The 25341-nt window shown below is 37.4% G+C and overlaps 1 protein-coding gene across 6 annotated transcripts in view; it reads right to left on the minus strand.

The window, feature by feature from the left end:
- Positions 1-249: 249 nt before the first annotated feature.
- Positions 250-25341, minus strand: part of LARP1B (La ribonucleoprotein 1B) — a 32495-nt gene continuing 7403 nt past the window's right edge. Inside the window, exons 2-19 of one of the 6 annotated variants that reach the window (XM_075036644.1) lie at positions 25234-25295; positions 24081-24140; positions 20248-20416; positions 18680-18823; positions 15954-16097; positions 15533-15701; positions 11577-11721; positions 11165-11339; positions 10159-10331; positions 9283-9654; positions 7285-7408; positions 6213-6424; positions 5718-5824; positions 5027-5184; positions 4553-4697; positions 3188-3297; positions 2838-2965; positions 250-2031 (exon numbers count right to left, since the gene is read on the minus strand). In XM_075036644.1, coding sequence (XP_074892745.1) covers positions 1798-2031; positions 2838-2965; positions 3188-3297; positions 4553-4697; positions 5027-5184; positions 5718-5824; positions 6213-6424; positions 7285-7408; positions 9283-9654; positions 10159-10331; positions 11165-11339; positions 11577-11721; positions 15533-15701; positions 15954-16097; positions 18680-18823; positions 20248-20416; positions 24081-24140; positions 25234-25295 — 2831 coding nt within the window. In that variant the 3' untranslated portion in view covers positions 250-1797. Of the gene's footprint in view, positions 2032-2837; positions 2966-3187; positions 3298-4552; positions 4698-5026; positions 5188-5717; positions 5825-6212; positions 6425-7284; positions 7409-9282; positions 9655-10158; positions 10332-11164; positions 11340-11576; positions 11722-12039; positions 12265-14507; positions 14761-15532; positions 15702-15953; positions 16098-18679; positions 18824-20247; positions 20417-21291; positions 21444-24080; positions 24141-25233; positions 25296-25341 lie in introns of those variants that run through there. The other 5 variants (XM_075036653.1, XM_075036663.1, XM_075036669.1 and 2 more) reach the window with 5 other exon arrangements.

The following is a 25341-nucleotide window of genomic DNA, read 5'->3' on the forward strand; positions in this document are numbered from 1 at the left end:
GAAAAAAAGTTGATATACAACATTATTAGGGTTTTGGTTTTGTTGTTTTTATAAAATTTGTCAAGATATCACAAAATTACACACACTAAAAGCTTAATCTGCACATTTTCCAACGAAAAAATTGAAAGGAAATATCTTAAATCTATTACTTGTATATACAATTTCAATCCAAATTTACATTTGCATCATTTTCTTGGATAGCAAAAGGCATGGATCAAACACAGGATTGAGATGTGTCACTTCAGTGTATTCATAGGATATTACTCCAAAATATTGGTATGCATTCATTTAAATTCACTTAGAACAGGCCACTTCTTAGAAAAGGCTCAATTTTGTATTGAAATTGTATTAACTGTTGGGAAGGCCACTGCTAATATATACCCCTTTACAATGCAAACATTCGTAATTTGTTTCATTGAGATTCACAAGACAATGACTGAAGAATTAATGGACTTTTTATAACCTCTGAGATCTGATACAAGTTTAAAAGCCCATACGTGGCTGCACAGTCAGTTAGGACACCTGCACGGATTAAGGCATTTGTGCTAGACGTAACTTTTTTAAAAAGTTAACTGAAGTCTTGTGCAGTTAGCTAACAAAAAGCTGATATTTTTCTCACCTACCCTCTCTTGGAAGAGAGAAGTTACCCACTCAGGTCTTTTTGAGTATTTAAAAAAAAAAATAATGAAGTTGTTAGGAAATTACAGGATATAAACATCCCTGTCTTTCAGCTGCAGAAATGGATTTGCATTTGAATAACTTACATTCAGTGAAATTGTATTAAGACCTGTTTGAAATTAATTAGGCTTAGCTAGCACAATTTAATTTAAGCAGAACTTCATTCAGATATTGCAAAATAAAGCAAAAAATAAAATTTACAAGGAATACTTTGTTTCCCTCCAAACTCATTTTTATTACTTGAAATATGCCACTTTCAAAAATTATGCCTCTCCTGTGAGAGTACTTCATAATCATAAGAGAATTCAAATGAAGACACCTCTCAAGCCAAGAATAATTTGAATAGTTTGCTATTTTAACAACCTGCACAAACTGTAGATGCTGTATGTTAATTTAAGACACTATGAAATCAACATTTTCCCCTGTATTTTTCTGTTGCTTGAGTTATTAAGAACCAGTACTGAAGGAAATACCTGCAAAACTATCCCAGTTATGTCCACTCAAACTCCATACTTAATAAAATACCAACTATGGAGACCCTGAAAAAAATAGAAACTATGTCTTTAAATAGAATCCAGAAAAGCAGTTTCATATATAGCTGCACATTCTCGAGTGTGCTTTTGCACAAAACCATACTTTTTAATAGTTCGATTCAAGAGCAAACCAATCACATAAATCCTTCCTTTACATTTAAAATTCTACATATAACGTCCTCTTTTTTGCTTTGGTAAAATACAAATAATGGGCAAGTCGGGGTAAAGAAAGCACAGTAAATAACATGGGTATGTCATACCTTTTTTTTAAGAAATACGAGCTGAAATGTAAGGCATCCCCAAAGTATTTTTTGCATATGCAAGGAATGCAGTTCTTTGTAAACAAAAGCTTGAGGAAAGCAATACTGAAGCCAAAGATTCTTCCCTAGGATCCTTCCGATGATCCCAAAACCAAAAGCAACTCTCCTAGGGTAAGTGTTTTGGAACTAAATCCTGTGAGAAAGAGAATCCAATCCTTTGTCTTCCCATACATTTTTAATCGTGTATTAGATTGGCTCGCCTTGAAGATCTCCAAATTAAGAGTGATGTAAAAGTTGATTCTCAAGGGCACAAGCTCGTCTTAAGTCTATTTTTCTGGTATGTCACTTTCTATAGATTTTGTGGCAGCATTATTACGGCCTATGGACGCTTGCACAATATTCCCACTGGTAACGTTCCCCTGTGCGTGGGACTGACAGGCAGCCGTGGGTTTAGCGGCAAGAAGCGTTTTAGAAGAATTGGACTGATGTCTGCGATGACCGGAATCCTCACCTGTTGCAGCAACCGGTCTCTTTCTGCCAAATTCTTCACTAATAGGAGGCTGAAAATAAACATTGGCAACCTGTTAAATGTTTTTCTGTACAGCCTGGTATTTGCCTTTTCATATACTTATAGGATCAAAAAGACAGAGCATTCCATAATTAGGCCCTTAGTTAGGCCTAGTAATCTTAGTTACAACTCACTGATGATATTCTAAAGCTTTCCTGGCCGTTTAGCTAGAAGTGCAAGTACATGACATATTAAGGACTTGGAACAGTCTTACAGCATTCTTTAATTGTCACTGCCCAAATGTTTGCCACAACTCCTACAAAATGGAGGATTATAGAGGACGATGGTAACGTACCGCACCATAACCCAGTTATGAAAAGCACGGCAGCGCTATACTCTGGACTCACACAGTTTAGGAATTCAGCATTCGACAGGAAGGATACATTGAATTTGGCACGTAAAGTCTCAGCAAGGACAATGCCTGTCACAGTTCATTAAGAAATGCCACTCGGCCATTAACTCATTTGCCAAATTCTTAAACAGTATAAAAGTCATCAGTCTTATGAGTGACAAATACACTATTTTTTGCTATTTATTTCATTACACAATGAAAATGGATCACCACCTTTTACATTTTAGCTACCACATCTCAGCACCATACTTTGGTTCAAAAAAAGAATGCGCAGCATAAAACTGCATTTTTCATTTGAATTTAATTTTTTTTAATCATGCTTTTTCTAGTCATTGACAGGATTTGTAAAGCTGCCTTTTTGTGAAATGAAGTACTGTTCTCAGTTTACCTTGCAGGAAAAATACTCGTACACCAAATATCTATTTAAAATAGGTATTAAAACTCACATCCACTCTGAAGTCCTCCAGTCTCTTAAATTTACTAAGGTATTCTTGCAGTTTGGGGTCAATGGTTGGAGTCTTGTGCTGAGAGTATTTTAGATAAGCCCAAAATTTTTCCAGTCCATATAGCTGACCTAATAATGGAAAAAGAGAATTTTACCAATTTACAAAAGTCAAATTTAATTAAAAACTTAAATTATTCACTGGTACCTACACGGGTAAGAGAACTGCAAGATAAAAGGAACATGAACAAAAGCTGCTCTTGGGTTAGTTAACAAGTCAGTGCCAAGGAACTGGGATTAATCTCCCAACTAAAGTTACCCTGGTGTGAGCAGGGACTGGCCTATGATAATTACCAGCTTCATAATCTCTCTTTGTTTCTTCTTGGAAATCCTTGAATATTTCTTGCCTGAATTTCTTTTCTAGGCCATAGCTGTAAAATCGAAACAAGCATTCCAATCCATACCTGTAACAGAACAAAGAGGTACAAAAATCTTATACATACACTCCTCATTCCTCAGAAGGATGCAAGCTTTTCAGTCTCTCCTTGCATCTAAGTAAATGGCAGTCTCATTTTACCCTTCTTGTAAAAAAACACTTCCTTTTCACATCAGTTTTTATTGATGTGTTGTTCTAAAACATCTTCACAAATAATCAACACTGACTTAGGAAAATCAGGTTTGTCCTACAGCTTCAACTTACAAACTTCAGACACTACACACACGTACAAGATGAAGACAAATGCTTTCACCTTTTCAGTACATTTGTATACATAAACAGTTTCAACATAAAACCAACCATAGTGGGTCGGACCAAAAGTCAGCCGAACCCACCACCAGTGCAAAACCCTATGTGTAGGGCAGGACTCGGTGTCCTTTCAGCTCCCACACACCTCAGCGCCAGGGTTTCTGGCTCTGTGTTTAAGTAACACTCTGGCTTTGCCTGCTGCACTGCCACCAGAGCTGCCTAGGGCCTCTAGATAGCTGGGACCTCCTCCTGTCCTGCATCCACCTCCTGCCACCTTAGTCCCTTTAAGATCCTTCTGAAGTTTCTCCTGGTAAATGTATCCTTGGATAATCAGAGCATCAAAAAAGCTCAGAGCACAGACACAAGGTATTACTAAAGCCACCTTTGCACCCTATCAACTATCGCTCCACTGTCTCAGACTACACATCAGAACTTCAGGATTTCCATAGCCAGTACTTCCTCATTTGGCATTCAAAACATCGGGCTACCTTGTCTCTTTGACTAAGAGACACAGAGGTAGGGGGAACTGGGTGAAAGGAAGGGAATAATATCAAAGAGCTAGAGGGGCAGTGGTAATTTCCTTTGCGGTCATTTTTCTGGTACTTTTGAGAGGCAAGAAGCAGTCTGAACAAGTTGAATGAGGTTAAGGATGTCTTCACCTAAGGAAGAAAGAATCTTATGGGTGTTAGTAAGTATAGAGCTGCCTTGTCACGGTCAACAAGTTACAGGATTTTGTAGAATTCAGGACCGATTACAAATCAGGAAATGCTGCACCTTTAGCTATATATCTGCAAAGCACAAATATATGCAAACAGATTTTTGGTATTAAAATAACTTAGACTGCTATTTTAAAGATTTACAAAGAGTCAAAGCCAATACTAAAAATGTTCACTGCAGATATATGTAAACGTCACAGTCGTTAAAACAAATGGTAAGACCTCAACAGTTTTTAACTTCCAGGAAAAAGTGAATACCTGTAGTGTTCTTTTGCATCCTCTAAAGCAAGTTGTTTGAATTCTTCATACATTTTCTTGTTAAAGTGATCTCTCAGAAAAAAGGACCAGAAACGAAAAAGTGTGTTCATTTCTTGGGACTGGCCAATTCCCAACCGTTTCCTCTCTGGAAGAAAAAAGAAAGGGGGGGGGGGAGGGGGGGGGGGGGAAAGCTCTTTCTTCATTTTTCAGCAGCATATTTTCAAGTGCTTTTCCATTAGTAATACATACACACAAGGTCTTCCAGTAACTAAAGTTTAAATTTGAGGGTAATTTTTTTGTCAGGGAATGTAAAGTTAAATGGAAAGCAGAGTTCATAAAATAGAAGCATCAAATAAATTTTGCTTTCCTTTCCCAAGAAAACATAAGGATGAGGAACAATGTGGAGAAAACTGGTATCAGATGACACGTGGTAACTTCTACCTAAAATTTTAGGAAGCACATTTAACAACTTACCCATTAGACACCTTCGACGGTATTTGTGGTACACCTGCTGAGTAAAGCCATTTTCCTTTAACAGTTCATGAGAAGGATGCTGAAATTTTGGAAGAGAATTTGGGGTACACCCGTAACTTCCTGTTAGTGGAGCTCCTTCTGAAGGCGAAGCATTGGAACTGCTGAAGAAAAAACAAACATATTTCTGTCCTATAAACAGTGCTCTTCTACAGAATCAGTTTTCAACCGTTCTGATCTACGCAAGAGCTGTCAGAATAGTACAGTCACCTGATGACCACTACAATGGATGCCTGGGGTCCCAGTCATCTGTTTTCAGGTGCACCTCAAGAAAATCAGACTCTCTGCTAATATGTCAAGAAACAGGCAGTTTTGGATGATAATAATTAAACATTACCATAATGCACGATTTTAAATGACCACTTAAAGGCAAAATCACTGAAGTGAACATCAGTACTTCAAGTAGTATTACCGCCAATATATCATGGATCAACAAACGACATTGTGAACATAGTCAGTTAGCTAGTTTACTTCTGAATAGCCTTGTATTCTATGTTTTTGTCTTTCTTGGTCGCTCTTTTCTTGCTTCCACTGTATTTATAAAATTGTCTTTTATTGCAGCCTATTCCTCCATTAGCAGTGAGAACTAATGACATTGCAAACAAGTTTTCTATGAAAAAAAAGAAAAATTTACCTCACAGAGGAAGTTCTTGGTCTGTGGTCTCTGGAATCCATCACCCAACCAACGTGGCATTCTAAGGGAGGATTTGTACTGTGTCGTGTTTTTCTTTTTCTGGGAGTCTAAGAAAGTAAACAAAGGATTTATTTCCATAATTTGATTTCACTCATTTGCTCCCTCTTAAAACAAAATTCTAAAAATTTTATATTCTATCTGACACATTATAAAGTCACAACATTCCAGTTTCATAACCTAAAAACTGGTCTTATGTAACAAATTAAAAATCTTCAGACATGACACTTTTTCAGCAAGGACTTTTAAGAAATGTTACAAAGAAAACTCAGAAACCATTTTGTAGAAATAAGAATTAATATGGTAAATATTTTGAAGATAAACAAAGTACAAACGTTTCATTTTTTGCCTTTTCATGCTTGTTAAATCGTATGCACAGACATGAGTTTTATAGGCTTTTCCTGTTTTAAAAAAAAAAAATTACGTCTTTCCATTTACCTTTACGTCAATGGATCGTGCCTCTTTAACAACAGGGTAGAACCTGGGTGTTTTGTTGGGATCCTGTAGCCTCGGGGTGCGAGGTGTTCGCGGGGTGAAGCCAGGGTGAACGCAGGGGGAATCTGGAACTGCTGTTGGCAGCGATCGAGCTATTGCTGCTGTCAGAGGTACTTCAGTACTTAACAAATTACAAGCCAGCTCCTCTGCTAAACCTGTAGGCAGGAAGGAGAAAACTTTCATTTTCAAAAGAGATTTAGGATTTCAAAGCCTAAGCTCCCCTAGTATCTAGTATCTTAAAGGCCTGTTTCATTTCAAGTAAACTACATCCCCAAAGGATAACCAAATTAATAAAAGCACTTGGTGTAGAAGCAGTACAAACTGCTCAAAACTATGAAATAATGTTTCAAGCATGTCTTTGCTAGAAAATTTAAACCCACTTCCTTCTTACCTGCTTGTTCTTATCTATCTACACTAGCAAAGTAATGGAAAAACACTGGTGAAAGCGTAACCACGTTCTTGCTTTTTGGTGAGGTGGTGGGTTTAGTGAGGTGGTTTTCTTCAGCTACTGTAAAGATGCTATTAGCATGTATCCTAATGAATGTTAATAATACTACTGTAATCAGAAACATCTCAAAAGATAAGATTTGGACATTGTGACTGCTCAGACAGGTTATGATACAAGTAGAAAATTCTTCTAGTCTCACTTCATTCTATCCCTATTTCCTGTAAAAATACTGGTTTCTAGAAAAATGTTTCACATCACCACTAGCTATTACTTTACACATTGTAAATGACAAGTTACACAAAAAGCACCTGGTGTTGGTATATGGTGACAAGAAAATGGGACACTGTCTTTTGATGCTCATATATATCCTGAAAAGTGCTAGTACCAGCTTCTTATAATTCAATGGAAACCACGTTCCTGATGAACAGTTGGCAATTTGAAAAAGAAAAAGCCCTTCAGACTGCTGACCGAACCAAAATTAAAACATTACATAGGCAGAAAGAGTTAAAACACCTACAGAATTGTTCTTTATTACAGAAATTCTAAAACCAAATATGTATTACTTAACTTTCTGTAACCCTGGAGGTCCTGGAGGAACTTCTTGGGCTAGATCAGCAATTGGTTCTGGTGCAAGATTATCAAATTCTTCCTTGCTAATGAGATTTAGCTTCTTAAAGTTCTCAATCTCTTGCTGAATTAGAGAAAGCAAATTGTAAATGCAAAAAGCATCATAATGTATATCACCCTGAGAAACAGGTGAATGTCATAAAAGAGAAAATAAGCAAGCCAGAATTGACACACAACTACCCATACTCAGCCAGTACAGATTTCTTTTAAGGAAGATGGAAGGAGTCTCTAGCACACATTGTAAAAAAGTTGCCGTGAACACTGTATAAAACCTAATGCAGCTCACACTGCACTAGCTAAAAGAGACAGTTATGCCAACAAATGGACCAATGGAGGCAAGCAAGGCCATCTACAAGCAAATTTTCATAGACATATAAGAAATAGAAATGACCAAGATCCTGCCCCTTGCCCAGCCCAAAATCATCCTTCTTCTGCAGTAAGCGTGCCAAGGAAGGTCCTAGCAATTTTGGGGAGCAGAAGAGGCTGTGCTCCCTTCCTCAGGCTACACCTAAAGAAAAGCCAGTATTTGTAAATAAAGCGTTCAGCTTTTTGTTTTTTTTTTTGGGGGGGGGGGGGTGGGGGGTGTTGTGTGGGGTTTTTTCGTTTGGGGTTTTTTTTTTGGTTTTGTTTTTTTTTTTTTTTTTTTTGTTTTTTTTTTAATCGGTAGCATAAACTGCAGAAGGACACGATTTCCCAAGATGTATGGCAGCATCTCAAATTACTCATGCCCCTACTCAACTGAAGGTGGGGTGGGACATGTGCATGTGTGCATGCTGTATGTGAAAAATCTTGGTTAAATCATTGTCAGGAATGTAACAACAACAACAAAGAAAATATGAAAATATTTAAATATTTTCTCTTGCTGTGTACTATTTCTCACTGTCCTCTTCCAGTTTGCTGGTTTTCTCGGTCCATTTCCTTTGTAATAAAAGCTCCATATGCCGAATTCTACCTTTATTTCTTGCTCTTATTCTCAGCATTCATTTCTATTTTTGTCAGCACTTTTTTGTACCCACATTTTGTGCTTTAAGCTACTTTCCCCCTTTCCACCCACCCCACAACCCACCTTTGTCCTTACGCACAGATGAAGCTCCTTCCCCTCACCACTTAGCGTTTAGGTAACTTCGTATTTCTGTACGCATAATATCTGCTAGTGATACAGCAGGACTGCCTACAGACATGGCACTCACCAGGCTTGCTCGCACAAAAGAAAGGGTTTCTTAAACCAAGAGCAGCAAGTGACAGGACTGCAGCGTGCCATGTCGGCCTCTGCCTATACAGTGCTGGAGTTCAAGTCATCTGCAATTTTACAGCTTATTATATTTTAAAAACTAGTAATTTAAAAAAAAAAATTAGAAGATCACAAAGCTGACAATCTCCTTGTAAAGTTTTGAAAGCCTCAAAGACAGGGGCCCACGTACAGGCTAGGAAATAAAATGGTTTCTATATAAATAAGGCATGCAATCCAAAGTTTCATTTGCTCACATTGCTATCATTCTAACAAGCTGCAAGGCAAACAGAACCTTAATATAAAACTACTTTAAAATGACTTTATTACCTTCCTCTCTTACTATGTCATCTCAGAAATGTGCCCCCTTCCCCTCTGGTAGGGGTTTGCAAATGTTTTGAAACAAGTTATTCATAGAAAAAGAAAACACTGGAAAAGCTGAACCATCTCCAAAACATTAAAAATAGTTCTAAAAAATATTCATTCAATGTTTTTGGTCAAATTTGTGACAAGAAAAACTTGCTGGTTTTGCTTTCAACTGTTTACAATATTAACAAAATAAAGATAATTCAGTAGACCTGTAAAGCCAACTACTGTCACTTTTCTTTCAAAAAAGCGTAGCATTTTACAATTACATAGCAGATGGCTGAAATTAATTTCGGAACTGTTTGGACAGGCATGGTTTTCAGGTCAAAAATGAAGAGAGTTACCTTCATCATAGTGTCATTTTCACTCTGCTCCATCCACAAATCCTGTTCATAATAGTATAAGCCATCATTAATAACTTTGGCAAGTTCTGATGTAATTTTTGCACGGCATACATGGTTGCCCGTACGATCTCCACTAAGATGTTTTCTCATATACGGTGGTGTCTGTGTTACAATCAAAATCTTGTTTACGTCCTGATCATCAATTTCATAATCGGAATCGCTGTCTGACCAATCAGTAAATTTATTCTTCCGACCTTGAATTTGTTCCATCTCTTCATCAAACAAAAAATCAAGTTCTTCTTGTTCTTGTTCCTCTGGAGGCGGGGGTGGCTGTTGCGGATCTGATGTTTGATCAGGTGTAGGAACACTTTCCTAAGTTGGAAAAGGTGATGCATTTTATATTTGAAAGGGATAGTGATTATTCAAATGGGAGACAAATAGAACATGATAGAACACTTTAAATAAAGAAATGTACGGGAATTAGAAACAATACAGCCACCTTCAGGTGCTTATTCAGTAAATTACTGTTCTAAATAATTCTGCCATAACCTTTTAGAACAATTCTCAATGCACATTACAATATATTTTTCAATAATCAACAGGTACAACTGTTGTACCTCAGCAGGAAAAAAAAACAACAAAACACCAAACCAACAAACCAGCAGTATTTCCTTTCCATTTTAGTGAGCTTTGGATCAGGATTTTAAATGCACTTAGTTATTCTAAGTCTGGTAGAGTGAGAAGTACATGCATTAACTATATTGCATTATCAAGCATCACATATGTTAACACATAAAAAAATCTTGGTTTACAGTATAATCTGAAGGTTGGCACATTTTGCATTTATTTAAATAACTTAAAGGTTTTTGATTTTACCTTTAGTTTGACCGTGGATGCACGATGCCTTTTCTTCACTTCTATCCAAGGTTCAGAGTCCAAATCAGGCAAACTTGTAGACAATCCTTTAGACATTGTCTGAAAATTATTCATTTCAGTGTTTTCCTTTGGACTCAGTGGGCTTCCCACTCTTGGAGAACTTGGTGCAGACTCTAGCAGTGGAAAACAGTAGTTCAGTTCCTGTTGTGGGTTGTTTTGGTTTTGGTTTGTTGTTGGTTTTGTTTTGGTTTTTTAAATTGTTTCACTAGTCTTTCTTTTAACCACAGCTACCATTTTTCCACCTCTCTGGTTAAATATAACACTGAGCAGCAGAATTTCTTTTCATTTTTAGGAGATAGCTTTTCACAGTTCACTCAACATTTTAGGAAAAGTTCGATTCTAGCAACTTATTTACGTGGAAAGTTTCTAACAGTCTGAGAGGAATTATGTTTTATTCAGAAAACAAGAGCAGCATCATCAGGGACATGTTTTCTCCACACCATCCTCTAGCTCTATGGACGGGTGCCTAACTTAGTCTTTATTCTTCCCATCTAATTCCAGCCAACGTTTTGGTAAAAGATTTCCTTGCCAAGGACTGTCAGCGAATAAAGCCATCTCCCTATTAATAATGTGGATGAGATCACCATCCAAAACCAGGATACACCAAATAAAGAGTTAACTTTCAGCTGCTACCAAAATGAAGCAGATTTTATGACTAATTGAAGATTACTATTACTACTTCTACTACTAATACTAAAAGACTGTAGTCCATCATACTGTATTCTGGATAATGGTCACAGCAGTTAACACATAAGAGACATTTTTATCTACTTCACATCAGCCATGCCAGCCATGTGACTTGGCAACTGCAAGGCTGATGGGCATGCCAGCTGAATAAACTGTTACTGAATGTACAACTTCTGTTATGAAATCAGTATCAAGAGGCAAACTTCCTAAGCTACATAGACAGTCCTAAACTTATGTTTCTATAAAATAAATCCTTTACCAGTATGTGAGCCAAAAATTTGGCCTGGTATGAACTCTGGACAATTGATGAGCTGAGAAAAGTCAGTCGGTGGCAGACTGCAAGGAGGAGGACCTGGAATTGGCCACTTTTCTGGATCAACCCTTTTTCTTATCCGCTGATCCACAGTTTCAACTTCTGTACTGTCCTTTAGGGCCTGTGTGACAAGCATATTAAAACTTTAAAAACTTCACGTATCCAGCACCATCCAAAAAAAAAAAAAAAAAAAAAAAGAAAATAAACCCTAAACACAAACTTTGCCATTTATAGCCTCTTTATAAAATCCTTGTCATTGCAAACAGAAATATTCCTTAACTTCATAGCACTGACTTTAAATGGCAGTAGAAAATCAAAGCAGCAACTTTCTACATACATAACTTGTGAATTATTTTACCTCCAAAATGAGTGCAGCATTTGTAGTGAGAGCTTGCATCCGACGGAAGCTAGCAATCAATGAAATAGGCAGAAATCCTTGTTGGTCCATCTTTCTCCTCAGAAAGAAGTCTCTTTCCAAATTTTCTGTGCTGAAATAATACTCACTGCAGAAAAACATACAAATATGAGCCTATTATAGGTTAAAGAAAATCCTAAAATAGCAACTTAGAGATTCCTTGTTAAAGTCTTCCATTAAAAACAGAGCATACTTTGGCATCAACAAAATCGTTCTTTCAACAGGTGTATCATTATAAGCAAGACTTACAGAACAGCATGCATACTCAACACGTTAAGAAAGACTTATGATCCAGTACAGTACAGAGGGGTATAAATCAAAGCCTTGTTCCATTTGTGCATATGAACTGCATAAGGAAAAACTATGCTCGATTTTTCTTTCACCCATCCCCTCCCTTGTTACTTACATGAACAGAAGGAAACAACATTCTCTTAGCCTCCATATAGATGAAGGACAACTACTGCTTACAGTCAGGGCATAAGTTATTTCCCACACAGCAGTATCAGTGCACCTTCATCCTGAACTGTATCTTTTCTTTTCTTTTGCCAGTTTCCAGTACATTAGAAGGTTTAAGTATCCTATCTGAGTGTTGAGGCACATACATGTACTCTGAATCATTACTTCAAGCATGCTTGTGGGAAGATGAGAAAACAAAAATAGTAATGTTGTATTTGTCATGAAACTGTACCAAAAGGCACAACAGTTCGCAGAGAAAGGTAAAGTCTAGAAGAAGAGATGATGTTTAGTGGATAAAGAGAAGAGGGACAAGGACCATTTCAGCAATCTGACAATACCACAGAACAAGAGAGATGAGGGACAAAGAAATAGTAGAAAGACAAATCTTCTTAAAACAATGAAGCTGCTCTATGAAATGATCAGGGTGTCAAGATGTTTTATACTTCGCGAAGAGAAAAAGTAAGGAATTCATGATCTGTCACACAAAGCAAGGGAGCGAGAAAACATCCTATGAAAAAGTGGAAAAAACCCAATTTAATCATGACGACTAAAATCTAGGCCTTTCACAGAGTTTATACATCGTACCATGACTTTGCATATTAGATCCAAGGAATACTACTCCTCATCAGGTTCAGGAAAACGTAGATAGTGAAATATTTAATGGAGAGCAATTAAAATTCTATGACACAAAAATAGAGATAGTGCAAAAATAAAACGAGAGTATTAAAATGCTGAGGGGAAAAAAAAAACACCAAAAACCGCACATGCAAATGTAAATAAAGTTAATTCTAATTTCAACAAAGTATAAAATGCTAAGTGTCTCCACTGAAGTTGGGATCAAGGCCAAAGTTACCAAGAGGAGAGGACTCTGATGCCATCATTGACCCAAGGAGAAGCTTGATACCATTTCTTTCTCTACTTTTTTGGTAGCTAAAGAAATTCAAAGCAAAAGCTCTCTATATGAAACACTCAGCTCCAAGACAGAATGAATATAAAGTCTCAAAGTTGGACAGTAAGACATACGACAAATGAAAACACTGCCATTAAATCAGAGCAGAGAAGAGAATAAGGCTTTCGGAGAATTAAGCTCTTGCTCAGAGGCACGTAAACTGATCAGTGAAGCAACTGTGCACAAAGAGAAGGTTTCTTTCAAGAATATCCTATTTACTGTTCTGAACTACTACACTTCTTTTCCCCTCCCAATCTATAAGATAAGCAAGCACAAAAGCCATATATCAACATTTTACTAATGTTACCTTTACAGTCATACAGTAAAGGTAAAAACTTGTAACGATTCACCTAGTTAAAAATTCCACAAGCAGAAATGGACAATGACTGAACTTGACTCAAACTGCCTCACTTGATGTCCATCACTCTAGAAAAAGGAATGTGAAAGACCATTAATGATAAATGAAGACAACGCACAAGTTTGCTCCAACTAGAGGGACAAACCTAAACACACATGCACCCCCTCCAGCTTTTTCTTTTTCATTTTCCTCAGAGTTCCTTTGATATTCTTGAATCAATGCAGACTTGGATGCATGTCTGAACTTTTCTTTCTTTCTTTCTTTTTTAAAGAAAGAGGACTTTACATAGAGTTCTACTGTGTGTTGCAGACTGAGGAGTTACTAAGCACTGAAACTTTTCAGGCTGACAACTTCAGCCTGTAATTAAAAACGTTAAAGATGTTTTTGTATGCAATACAAATATTACTCTCTCTTGTACATTAAGCTGGTTCTTGGGACAAGCATAAGCTGCTTGATAGCAGTGTATTTCTTTCTGTAATTACATATCAACTCAGTTGGACACAGTCCCCAAGATTTTTCCCTATTAAGCAGGTAAACTGTTTTAAAATTCATCAATTCAGTAGGATTCAAACTAACCTCACTTCTCTAATATATCCTGATTTATCTTGGACTCCATAAGGAACTCTGAGACCTAACAGTTCTGCGTAGCTTTATTCTTTACGTACTTCCTTTTTGGCATAGTCACTTTAATATTTTGTAACTAAATTATGAAAGGCAGACAAAACCATCCCCATTTAGAAGCTAATAATAGGTAATTGATGAATAAAGTCTGTTTCCCATCATTTTTGATGTGATAAAAGAAGTGAATAGATAACAAAACCATCTTTTCTTTTTTTTTTTAAAGGAGCATAAAAATAGTGAAGTTGTGTTCTAAACCTGCTCAAGAATCTCCCTCTCTCTCATGGAAAGCAAACTCCATAATCAAACTGCCTTAGGAGTTTATTTCAGACAAGCAACCAATGGCTCTGGTTAGCCAGCCATGCCAAGTCTTCTATTGATACCTGCCAACCTCTTGTTGCTAAAATAAAATACAAATACAACCAGAAGTCAGATGTGACCAATGCTGTAACTGACATTTTTCTCAGCAGAAGGGGACATCATCATGTCCTACCTTAGAAGGTCTGGATTCTACACTGCATGCCCAGAAATCTGGCCAACAGTGGAGTGTCTGTGCTCCTCCCTCACTTGTCTGAGGACAGTGCAGGCCGATTATCCTGACATGGGGGTACATGTCCACTGTCAGGTCTCATAGGGGCCTGGCAGCAAAAGTAACAATAAAGACTGCAATAGAAGTTTTGAAGTTGATAGCCACATGCCAGATACTTTCTGCCCTTAAAGAGGCTTTTTTCTTCCTTTTTGCGTCAACTGTAACAAAAGAAGCAAGAATAAAATAAGCAAGTTGCTTTATGGAATACAAGGGCAATCAAAAACCACCACAAAGGCATCGCAGAGAAATGCCGTTGCAAGTACAGAAGATGAAATATCTGCCAGTGGTGGAAACTGTCTCTTTAAAATGAACTAGTGGTTTCCAGGCCCTTTTTGACTTGTGTCCTGGTGATAATCAGTCTTCCAGATGGTTTCTCATTGCCTAATGGTGTACACGAGAAAGTAAACATTTCAGATTATTGAAAAATCAAGTATCATTGCAAAACTACTCTCTTTCAGTTAAATGTTTCAGGTGAAACACTCTGAAAACATAAAACTAACAAGACTTCTCAAAGTGAAACTGAGAGCAAATAAGGGAAACGTCTAGCTACATCACCCAAGAAGAGCTTTATAGGCAAACAGACCAACAGTACTCAAAAGCACAAGCTCAGAGACATCCATATCTCAGTTACATGACAACATAAAAAGAGGTCTATGTACCATAAATAAAGCAGGTATACGAGTTAGAGCCAGACTACAGCACAAGATGCAGAACAGCTTCCTTAAAATTCCTCCCCATCACTCAAGTTCTTCCACCCCACTAGTGAATAAATTCAAACTTTCACCAGTAATGGTCAAATCAATAAGTTCAATTGAAACGCCTTAATCTCCATCTTTATATGGATAATAAGGATTAAACACTGTTTGAAATGAGTTATTTTATCTGAACTAGATCTCTAAAAATATTTGTACATTAAACAATCTACTTACATTTGATGTTTTATATATTCTTTGAGAAGCGCTTCATCCACAGAATACATCTGCACTCCTGTTCCATCACCATAGTAATACATCACACTAGCATTAAGCTCAGGTTGAAATACTTGGTCAGTTCCTTCCCCATACAGTTCTTGATAACCAACTGAATATTCAAAGTTCACTTCAAAATAAAAGAGAACATAATATTTTTTCATTGTCTTTCTTTTAAGTCCAGCACACAAATATTTTAAGGCATGATAAACACTGCTATTTTACTGTTGGTTTTCAGCATCTGATTTTAAAAAGACTCAAGCTACTTAATTATATTAAGCTACAGGGTATGTTTTTTGAGACAACTCTTACTTCGTGTGCAAACAATAACATTATGAACATAGTTTTAAAATTTTTGCTAAGCATCTACTACTTTGCATACTTCTAGGGTTTCCTCTGCCTCGTCCTCTTCCTCTGCCTCTACCTCTTCCTCTGCCTCTGGAGAATCCTCGAACACTGCCACCCTCACTTCTCACGCTGCACACTTCATCGTGATCATCTCTCTTTTCTCTATCACGACGCCAATCTTTAAGAGAAAAAAAGCATAATACTTGCAATCATAATTAAATAACACAGTATAATTAAGTAGTCTCCAATTTATTCCTAGGTATTAACCACAAAACATTGCACTGAAAAGCGTGTCTCTCCATTTTCTGGATGCTCAGAATGGCTGAAGGAAATGACTCTGCAGGATACACGATTAGCACCAAAAAGTCCCTCGTAACTTTTGCGCCCAGGCAATCCACAGACTCAGTCACGCCGGCTGAAGCTGAAGGTCAGATCTGAAAGCTGCTAGGGCAAAACGGTAAGGTTTGCCCAGCCAGGCCTAAGGCGAGTCAGACAGAAGCTGTTAGCAATAAAGAAAAGTAAATGGCCTTGACTGGCAGTCAATCTCAAATGCTTCTGTAGTAACTGGACACTCTGGTGCCAGCTCAGGGATCACAATACCTATGATCAGCTTGGGTCAGGAAGGCATAATCATGCAATTCTTCTAGGCATGATAATACGGTCTCCTCCTGTGGACAACACCCATACCTAGAGAGAGCTAGGAAGAGCTGCTAGCTCTTGACAATCCTGCTCTGGGCAGGATTTCCACAGCCATGGCTCTCCGGAGCCTCCCTCTTGTTCCCTCCCAGAAGCCGCCATCTACCACTTCCCTGACTCCACCCATTTAACAGCAATCATTTATTCTCTGCTAGTCCTGCCCCAAATTGAGCTTTTAAGTTAAGAACCCCTTTTTGATAACAGATGCAAATCTAAGATGACCGTAAGAATCTATGCAAGGTTTTCACATAAATACGTGGTCTACACATAGCAAAAGAGAGTGAGAGAGAAGCAAAAGAAAAGAAGAAAGGAAGGAAGGAAAGCAAGCAGGTCCAAACCAGACCCCAGGCACCTTGGCTCCACTCACCAAAAAACTTAAGGACAGGTGTAATTCTCACTTTACTCATGAGAGAAAATGAACCCCTCTCTCACACACACTCTCTCATCCCATTTGTTTCTCTTTTCCTGACACTCTCAGAGACTTCTGTCTTCAGTCAGTCACCCTTGCTTAAAGTTTAAGTTGTAATTGGATAGTCTTCCAGATCCCAGGGGACCTCTTTGTCAGAGGAATGCCTGGGAACACAGACTCCGATCAAATTAAGAGTTGCTAAATTTAACACAGGACTGACTAAAGACATGATTCTTTGTTCGTATTAGAAATCCTGTCTTACTAGCAACTATTTTTAATGAACCCTACAACAAAACACATATGCTCATACATTCAAGTTCCTGTATTTCACTTCCTGTCAAATAAGACTCTGAATTTTAGAATATCATAATCTGTATACGTGTCTCACTGGGAATTTGGACCTTAGCCTTCATACTTGCTACCCTCAACCTTAGAGATCCCAAATGCATAGGCATTATTTGAACTACTTCCCCAAATCAGTTTCATTTTTGCACTCTGAGAGTACACGTGGCCCAGACGCATGCAAAAGTCCTACATATAACACCTTCATGAGCAAGTGTATTTAAGACTGAAACAAGTTTTTTATTTAAACAGCCAATGCTCCTGAAGAGCAGGAGATGTCTTATGTTCTCTCATTCTGAAACTGGTCTTGAATCATTAGAGCCTTGAGGTAGAGCTCATGCTACAAGTTTCTGGTCATTTGACCATCAGGTTTCTGAGAAATAATTGCTGAAGAAAGTGATACACTAGTAAAAATCCTCCCCCTGCCCCTGTTCATCCCTCAGACATTCAGATCACACCCTTATATCAATATTCCTAAAATGACTTCATAAACAAATCCCATCTCAGTAGCATCCAGCACTTATTATAACGAGCAAACATTTAAATTGTTAATGTATATTGCAGTTTTAAAACTTAAATGCAAATACACAAAGAGTTACGTTCAGCCTAAGATTTCTGCCATCAGACAAGCTGTATTCAGAACACCTGAGGACCAGAAACAGTACCAGATGTGGTGCATTTCTCCCTCCGTTGTGCTAGTACAACTTTTTGCATGGCCATGCTGAGAAATAGGTTAGGAAACTGAGGGAATTGGTCCAACTTAAACGAAAAAACAACATCAGTAGAACTGCCAAAACAGAGTTCAAAGTGTAGGTCCACAAGCAATTGCTCTGGTAGCAACAAGCTGCAGGAACAGCAGTAGAGCAGGACAAAGCAGCCACCTTATGAGACTATTCCCAAACCTTCTGCATCGTAAAGCTGTGGCCCAAGACTCTGTAGGAAGCCATGAAGAGAAAAATATATGCTGCTCTGATTCAGAGCACAAGCACACGCTGTAAAGATAGACTGTTTCCAAACTCAGTTACTCAGCAGAGTCAGTGATTGAGACATTACAACTCTGATCAATTTGTGAAGAGGTTAAAAAAAAATATCTGACAGTAAGCTTTTAAACAAAACTTTCCAATTTAAAATTTGTTAAACTACAGTACAATTTATTTATTTTTTGCTGGTTATTGGCAAATAGTAACACTAGGTTTTACTTACCATAGCCAAGGTCAAGTTTCAACATAAACCGCCAATCTAATGGCCTACTCACATGGTACTATACTTTATTTGCCACAAGTAGAAAGACCCAGAGATTGAAAACTACTTACTTCTTGTCTCATTCCGTCTGTTGTTATGAGGTATTAACTTGTTTGTTTCCAGCAGAAATCTTGAGCTAGTTCGAGAGCCTGGTCTTTCTTGACTGTCTGACCGTACATCATCCAGGTGAAGTGGCACCCATTTCTGCTTGTTGCCTTGAAAAGTTAATTTATTACTCTTAATTGTAATACTACTTGAGGTTTCAGCTCCTGAAAAGATTCTACAGAATTCTTCTTGCAGAGCTAGTAATAGTTAATTTCAAAGTTTAAAAACTGGGAGAAACTTTAACGTGGAAATTTTAAGATATGATGAATGACTAAACAATAATCAATGCAGTAAAAAGGAATTTCTCAGACTGAAAGGTCACCTTACCTAAGCTTTAAATATATGAAAAGAAGTTGAGCTTTTTTTATGTAACAGATTTTTAGATGTAAGCTCCATTACGAAGAATTTATAGCTACATAAGTGTTAAATTTATACAGCAAAATCATTACTATATAATTTCACAACTTGCATATGAAACTTAAAGATAAAAATAACATATCAGGTTAATCACTAAAATAAAGATTTCAATCACAAACAGTAAAAATTTTCCTGAGAATTTAGCTGTGGTACTGTATTTTTACCTTGAGATACTCGGATTAAGTTCATTTGAGGGCATCAAAAATTATTGGCAAAGCTGTACTTTGTTGTAGGCTGGCCTAAAATATCCACTAACTACTTATTTAATGACAGTATTTGCTGTTCTATACTTGATTGGTATTGTGGGCTTCATACCTTTGTAGCCAAGAAATATAAGCAAAGACAAAAAATGTGTTATCCACACTGTGGGGGAAAAATATAGCTTGCACCTGTAGAATGCTTTGCTTTAAACTTGCACTTAGACTGAAAAAAATTAAAAGCAATAAAGGATATATTTTTTTAATATATACATAGGAAGATTAACAAATCTAAACAACAAAGTCTTTAGGATCTGAAGAAATATCAGCAGGGAAGCAAGAAAAAAAAAACAGTTGATGGCAGCAATATCTTAAAACTCTCTTAGCTGTTTCTCCAGCCTAGTCAAGTCTAATGACCAAATGAGATACAGGTTTGTTTCTTACTTTTAACGTAACAGATTGGATCAAAAAGAAATTAATAACCTGGTTTAGTTTTCAAGTGTTCACTTCAAAGTGTAAGCTAATAGTAAAACATGAAAATTAAAATGTTAGTATATATAGTAATACATACACACATATATATGAAGTTAAATTAACATAGCACTATCTAGTTAATGAAATAAAAATGCCAGAGACAGTAATTGTTTGTACAGCCACGCTAAAATTTTCCAGAAACTGTCAGAGCTCCACAGACCATCAGTAGGACACAAGCTGCTTTTTTCCCAGAATTCCTGTTTGACTAAACAGAACACTCCAAAACCTGAGAAAAGAAGCCTGTTTTAAGCTTCCTACCAGAAAGCAATATATTCTGTTATCACCTAGAAAATGCAAAACAAAAAGTTTCATCAAGTCATTTAACTGGAATTAAGGTAACTGTATCAATGGTGACTTACTGCATTACACATAGTGCTCAGACTGACCTTTTTTCCTTTGGTTATTAGTGTGAGCTTCATCTTCGTTAATATTATCTCCTGGACCATCTGGCTTTGCCTCTGGGTTGTCCTTGATTCCATTATTGCTTTTTTGATCAGATTTCTCCTCCTTTTCTCTTTTATTTGTTGGCTTCTTACTGTGACTTACAGTCTTACACTGCAAGAGATACTGGTAATTATTTCTGACAGTACAGTTGCTGACAGCAAAAGATATAAAAGAGGTGAGTTTTACGAACTGTGTCGTTTTATAAAGTCTCATTTTAAGTAGTTCTATTTTCTGCTAACTTGGCAAGACTATAAAAAGAATTTTTAGACTAAGAAAGTTTTTGTTTGTTTTTTAACTGAAGATGTAGAATTGCGGAGGGCACAACAACCATGTTTCAATACCTCAGAATTGAAATTTATTTTATAGGAAAGAAAGAAATACTACTCACTAGTACCTACTGCTCAGACTCATTATCTTTAAAAAGCTGTGCTTACAGACTACTGAATGGTAAATCAGAAATTCCAATGACGCTGTACAACCTCAACAGCATGCCAAATGTTCGCGTAAACTATAAGGAGCCGTAGGTCTTAACTCTGACGATTCTGTTCCACTAAATCAGAACATGAACCAAAGATCAGAGGATGTGGAGGTGTATTACTACAGATTTATTTTTTCCCCACATTAGAATATGGCATTTACAGGGAACTGTGTGCCTTTGAGTAGTGCTAGCATCCTGCAGATCATCACTTCTTGGAAATGCCACAGAATACCAGGTTTCAAAGAAGGCAAAATGAGCAGCATTTTAGCGAATAGCAGAAAGTTTCATTTTTCCCCGGTATCAGTACAGGCTGGGGGATGAAGGGATTGAGAGCAGCCCTGTGGAGAAGGAATTGGGGGTCCCGGTAGATGAAAAGCTGGACATGACCCAGCAACATGCGCTCACAGCCCAGAAAGCCAACCGTATCCTGGGCTGCATCACAAGAAGCGTGGCCAGCAGGTCAGGGGAGGTGATTCTCCCCCTCTACTCCGCTCTGATGAGACCCCACCTGCGGTACTGTGTTCAGCTCTGGGGTCCCCAACATAAGGAGGACGTGGACCTCTTGGAGCGGGTCCAGAGGAGGGCCATGAAGATGATCAGAGGGCTGGAGCACCTCTCCTGTGAAGACAGGCTGAGAGAGTTGGGGTTGTTCAGCCTGGAGAAGAGAAGGCTCCAGGGAGACCTTACAGCAGCTTTCCAGTACCTAAAGAGTACCTACAGGAAAGATGGGGAGGGACTCTTTAACAGGGAGTGTAGTGATAGGACAAGGGGTAATGGCTTTATACTGAAAGAGGGTAGATATAGATTAGTTCTAAGGAAGAATTTCTTCACTGTGAGGGTGGTGAGGCACTGGGACAGGTTGCCCAGAGAAGTTGTGGATGCCCCATCCCTGGAAATGTTCAAGGTCAGGTTGGATGGGGCTTTGAGCAACCTGGTCTAGTGGAAGGTGCCCCTGCCCATGGCAGGGGTGTTGGAACTAGATGATCTTTAAGGTCCCTTCCAACCCAAACCATTCTATGTTCAGATATAACATCTACCTGCAAAATTAAGCTTCGCAGACATTTCTGCCAAACAGAAGGAATACTCCTATGTTGTGGAGGTAGCTTTGAACCTGCTGGAGTACTTACAGTAGATACTGCAGTACTACACCATAACTAATTTGAACGCAAAGCCTTCCCCTAGACAAATCAATTGAGGTAAACCAAATAACATTTAGTTTGTATTTAAACAGACACTACGTGAATTTGTCTACTAAAATTCTCACATACTTCAGTCAGCAAAAAGTTAATATCTATGCGAAACAAACTAGACCATACAGTAAAACAAAAATCTTTTAAAAAATACTCTTAAAGCAGACTATTTCAGACTGAAAATATCAAATGTGTATATTCTTATGAAACACTACCTATGTATCTCTCAGCCACACTGATTAGTACTGTACAGACATCATTAATCATATCAAAATCTGACATAATAGCCAAGTAGATGCTAAAGACCTGCAGTACTAAAGAGAATGCAAAAGATACGGGTGCATGTTTTCTTAAGTCATTAAAATCAGTATTTCCAAAAAAAAGAAAAAAAAGAGATGCTAAAATAAGCATATTCTAGACTTAGTCACAAATCAACATTAGCATTTACAAATATTATTAAAGGACACAAAATTTAATCCTTTCAGTGCTACTCAATCTCTCAGATCTAAGCTCAGCAGACCCTCTCCTTTTCTGACCATCAGAACAAGACAGAAAATATAATTTTTTTTTGGACATAGTTACAGAGTTTCTCTACACTGTATCTCCTGTGTTACAACAGTAGTCTCTGAAAAGTTACAAAAAGTATTGCATAGTGGAACTGACCACACAATCCTCAAGAACAGCATTTTTGATTTATTAGGCTGCAGGAAAGGAAGAGGCTGTGCATCTGAGGTATAAAGAGCAGAGGTGAAATTATTTCTAACCTTATGAATAGCTAAGGAAGGAGTTTAACGCACAGCTTAGAATTACACACCTCTAATGCCACCAGATAAATTAGCAGCATTTAGGATGCAAGTCATGCATCCTTCATGATACTGTTAAGTATATCACCACTGTCTCCTCCTGAAGTGGTAGTCTCAGCAACTGACAGGAATATGGATGATGGAGAAGCTTATTAATACTTTAAAAAGACAAAAAAAAGTCAAATCAAGGATCTTGTATAAATCCTAAACCACGATGGGAAACATGCACACACTAAAGTATTCTAACTGGTATGTGAGCAACTGAACGAGCATTAATTTATTGGCCTATAATCCATTCAGGTTTTTAAGATCCTTCTAGCAATCTCAAATATTTTCTTTGAGATCCTGTAGAACAAGCTACTAAGAGGAGGCAAGTCTTACCTAGCAGTAAACATAATGTTGTGTCAAATCTACAGATATCTAGAATTTCTACCTGCAACACTAAAAGCCTGGTTAGACACTTGAAAAGTATTTTGTTGCTGCCATAAACAACAAAGTTATGACAATCAGTTGAAGGAGAAGGGACAGTGTTAGAAACTGAGTCCGTAGGACAAACGATTCATGCCAAACTACCTTAATACTCTTTTTCAGTTTTCATTTGGCACTTTCAATTATACAATGCACATTGTTGAACCCAAATCTTCTGGTTTCCCTCACCAAGAAAACAGTAACAGTAAAAGCATCACCGGGTGCTGCAGAACCAAAGCAAAGAGTGAAATGGCACCTCATAGCTTGCAATTACCTGGGCTCTGTTCTTGTTTTAAATAGCATAAAAGAGATGTAATATATATTATTCACTAATAACTTCATATAAAGTAAAAGGAAGATAATTTGATGGAAAAGATGTTAACTAAAGATCCAGCAAGGGAAAAATGTATCGGAGGAACAGGGCAAGGATAACCAAGTCGTCCTAAGACAACCTGCACAAAGCATTCTGAGCCACAAGGGATGGCAGCACGTTCACAACCCCAAAGGCCTTCTCATCTGTGCATAAACTTCCCAACGAATAGAAAAGGGAAATATAAGTTTTAAAATGGTGGAGTAAATATGGCACATTTTTACCTACAGGTCCTTGGAAAACCACTAAGGATAAATGGAGTGTATGTGTGCTGGCTTGTGAAGGCTTCAGAAATTCTGGTACCAGTGCAGACAGTTAAGCACAGACCAGTGTCCTGAATCACTAGCAAAATTCCTGCTGAAAGCTTACAACAGCCATAGCACATTCTGGGGGGAATGGTATTAAGCAGAGAAGTCAATATAGATTTTAAAATAAATAATACGGAAAAATAACAAAGGATACTTACTTCATTGTTCGCTATTTCACTTGGTGTTGGCCAGTTTGTGATATCACCAAAATCATCAGCCTGCAAAGATGACAAACAGTTTATACTACTTCTTAGATTTAGTCCTTTTTAATACAAGGAAGATATCACTCATGACTCAGATGGCCAGACAAACTCTTTGAGCAGAATTGTTAGAAGTAGCAATTTTTAAAAACTGAGAAATACAACAGAAAACAAACACACAACTTTTGAAAACAGAATATGATCAATTCTAGAAACAACTATTCATTGCAGTTACATCCAAATCAAGGTCCAATACATCTTAGCTTGTAATTTGTATAACTGTCTAAAGAATGTCTTCACAAAGAATATTTTAAGTGGGCACAGACAAAAAAAAAGATAGCAAGCGAACAAAATTTTCTACATTCTATTACAAAACAAACCAAGAGGGCTTATGACTTTTGAGCACACATAAAACAATTGTCAGATTAAATGCTGCCTCACACATAGCTTCCCATGTGATTTAAAGGCATCTACTGCTTAAAAGTCTTTTAGCTTTTGGAAGACCTTTGAGCACAGGTATTATTCAACCTCAAAAGGGGTGGCTGCACAGAATTTTAGAAACTTCATTTTTCAACAAAAAGGATTCAGTGTCTCCTGTTGTCATAACGATAAACTTGTAACAGCACATAAAGAGCACACATCACATGACATGCAAAAAGGATTTCCAAAACCAATCTAGCATCACTTGTGCTCAAGCGATGTTGTTTCTTGGCAGCCCCTTCACATTTTTATATAATCCCATTGCTTTTTTTAAATAAAAGTGCCTTTCCTTATCCCTCGTACATACACCACTTTAGCATCCCTTCGAATTTTAAATTCCCCTTCCTTTTTTACTTTTCTCTGTCTTCAAAATTAACCATTACCAAGGCAGAACACAACACTTCTGGTTGTAACTTCAAAATACCTTGCTATCTTTTTATTTTAGCAATATCAGCTGTTTACCAAATTGAATATTTACAGCCAGAAATACTCCTTTGAAATTATTTCATTTTCTTACCATATTATCAGCTGAGCTAAATGCCAGTTTATATTAACAGGTTAGATTAACTGGGACTTCTAACACAATCAGTCCAGTAACTCATAGCTAAATGTCCTTCTGGCAAATACAAACCTTGCTGCATTTCCTTGTCCTGGGTTTCACTGCTTTTATAACTTTAGTGGAATTTTGTAGTTCTGTAAAAGAAGAAAAATATTTTCAGGTGAAGAATTAGACTGCACT

Source organism: Buteo buteo, chromosome 1 (assembly GCF_964188355.1).
Source record: "Buteo buteo chromosome 1, bButBut1.hap1.1, whole genome shotgun sequence".
NCBI lineage: Eukaryota > Metazoa > Chordata > Aves > Accipitriformes > Accipitridae > Buteo > Buteo buteo.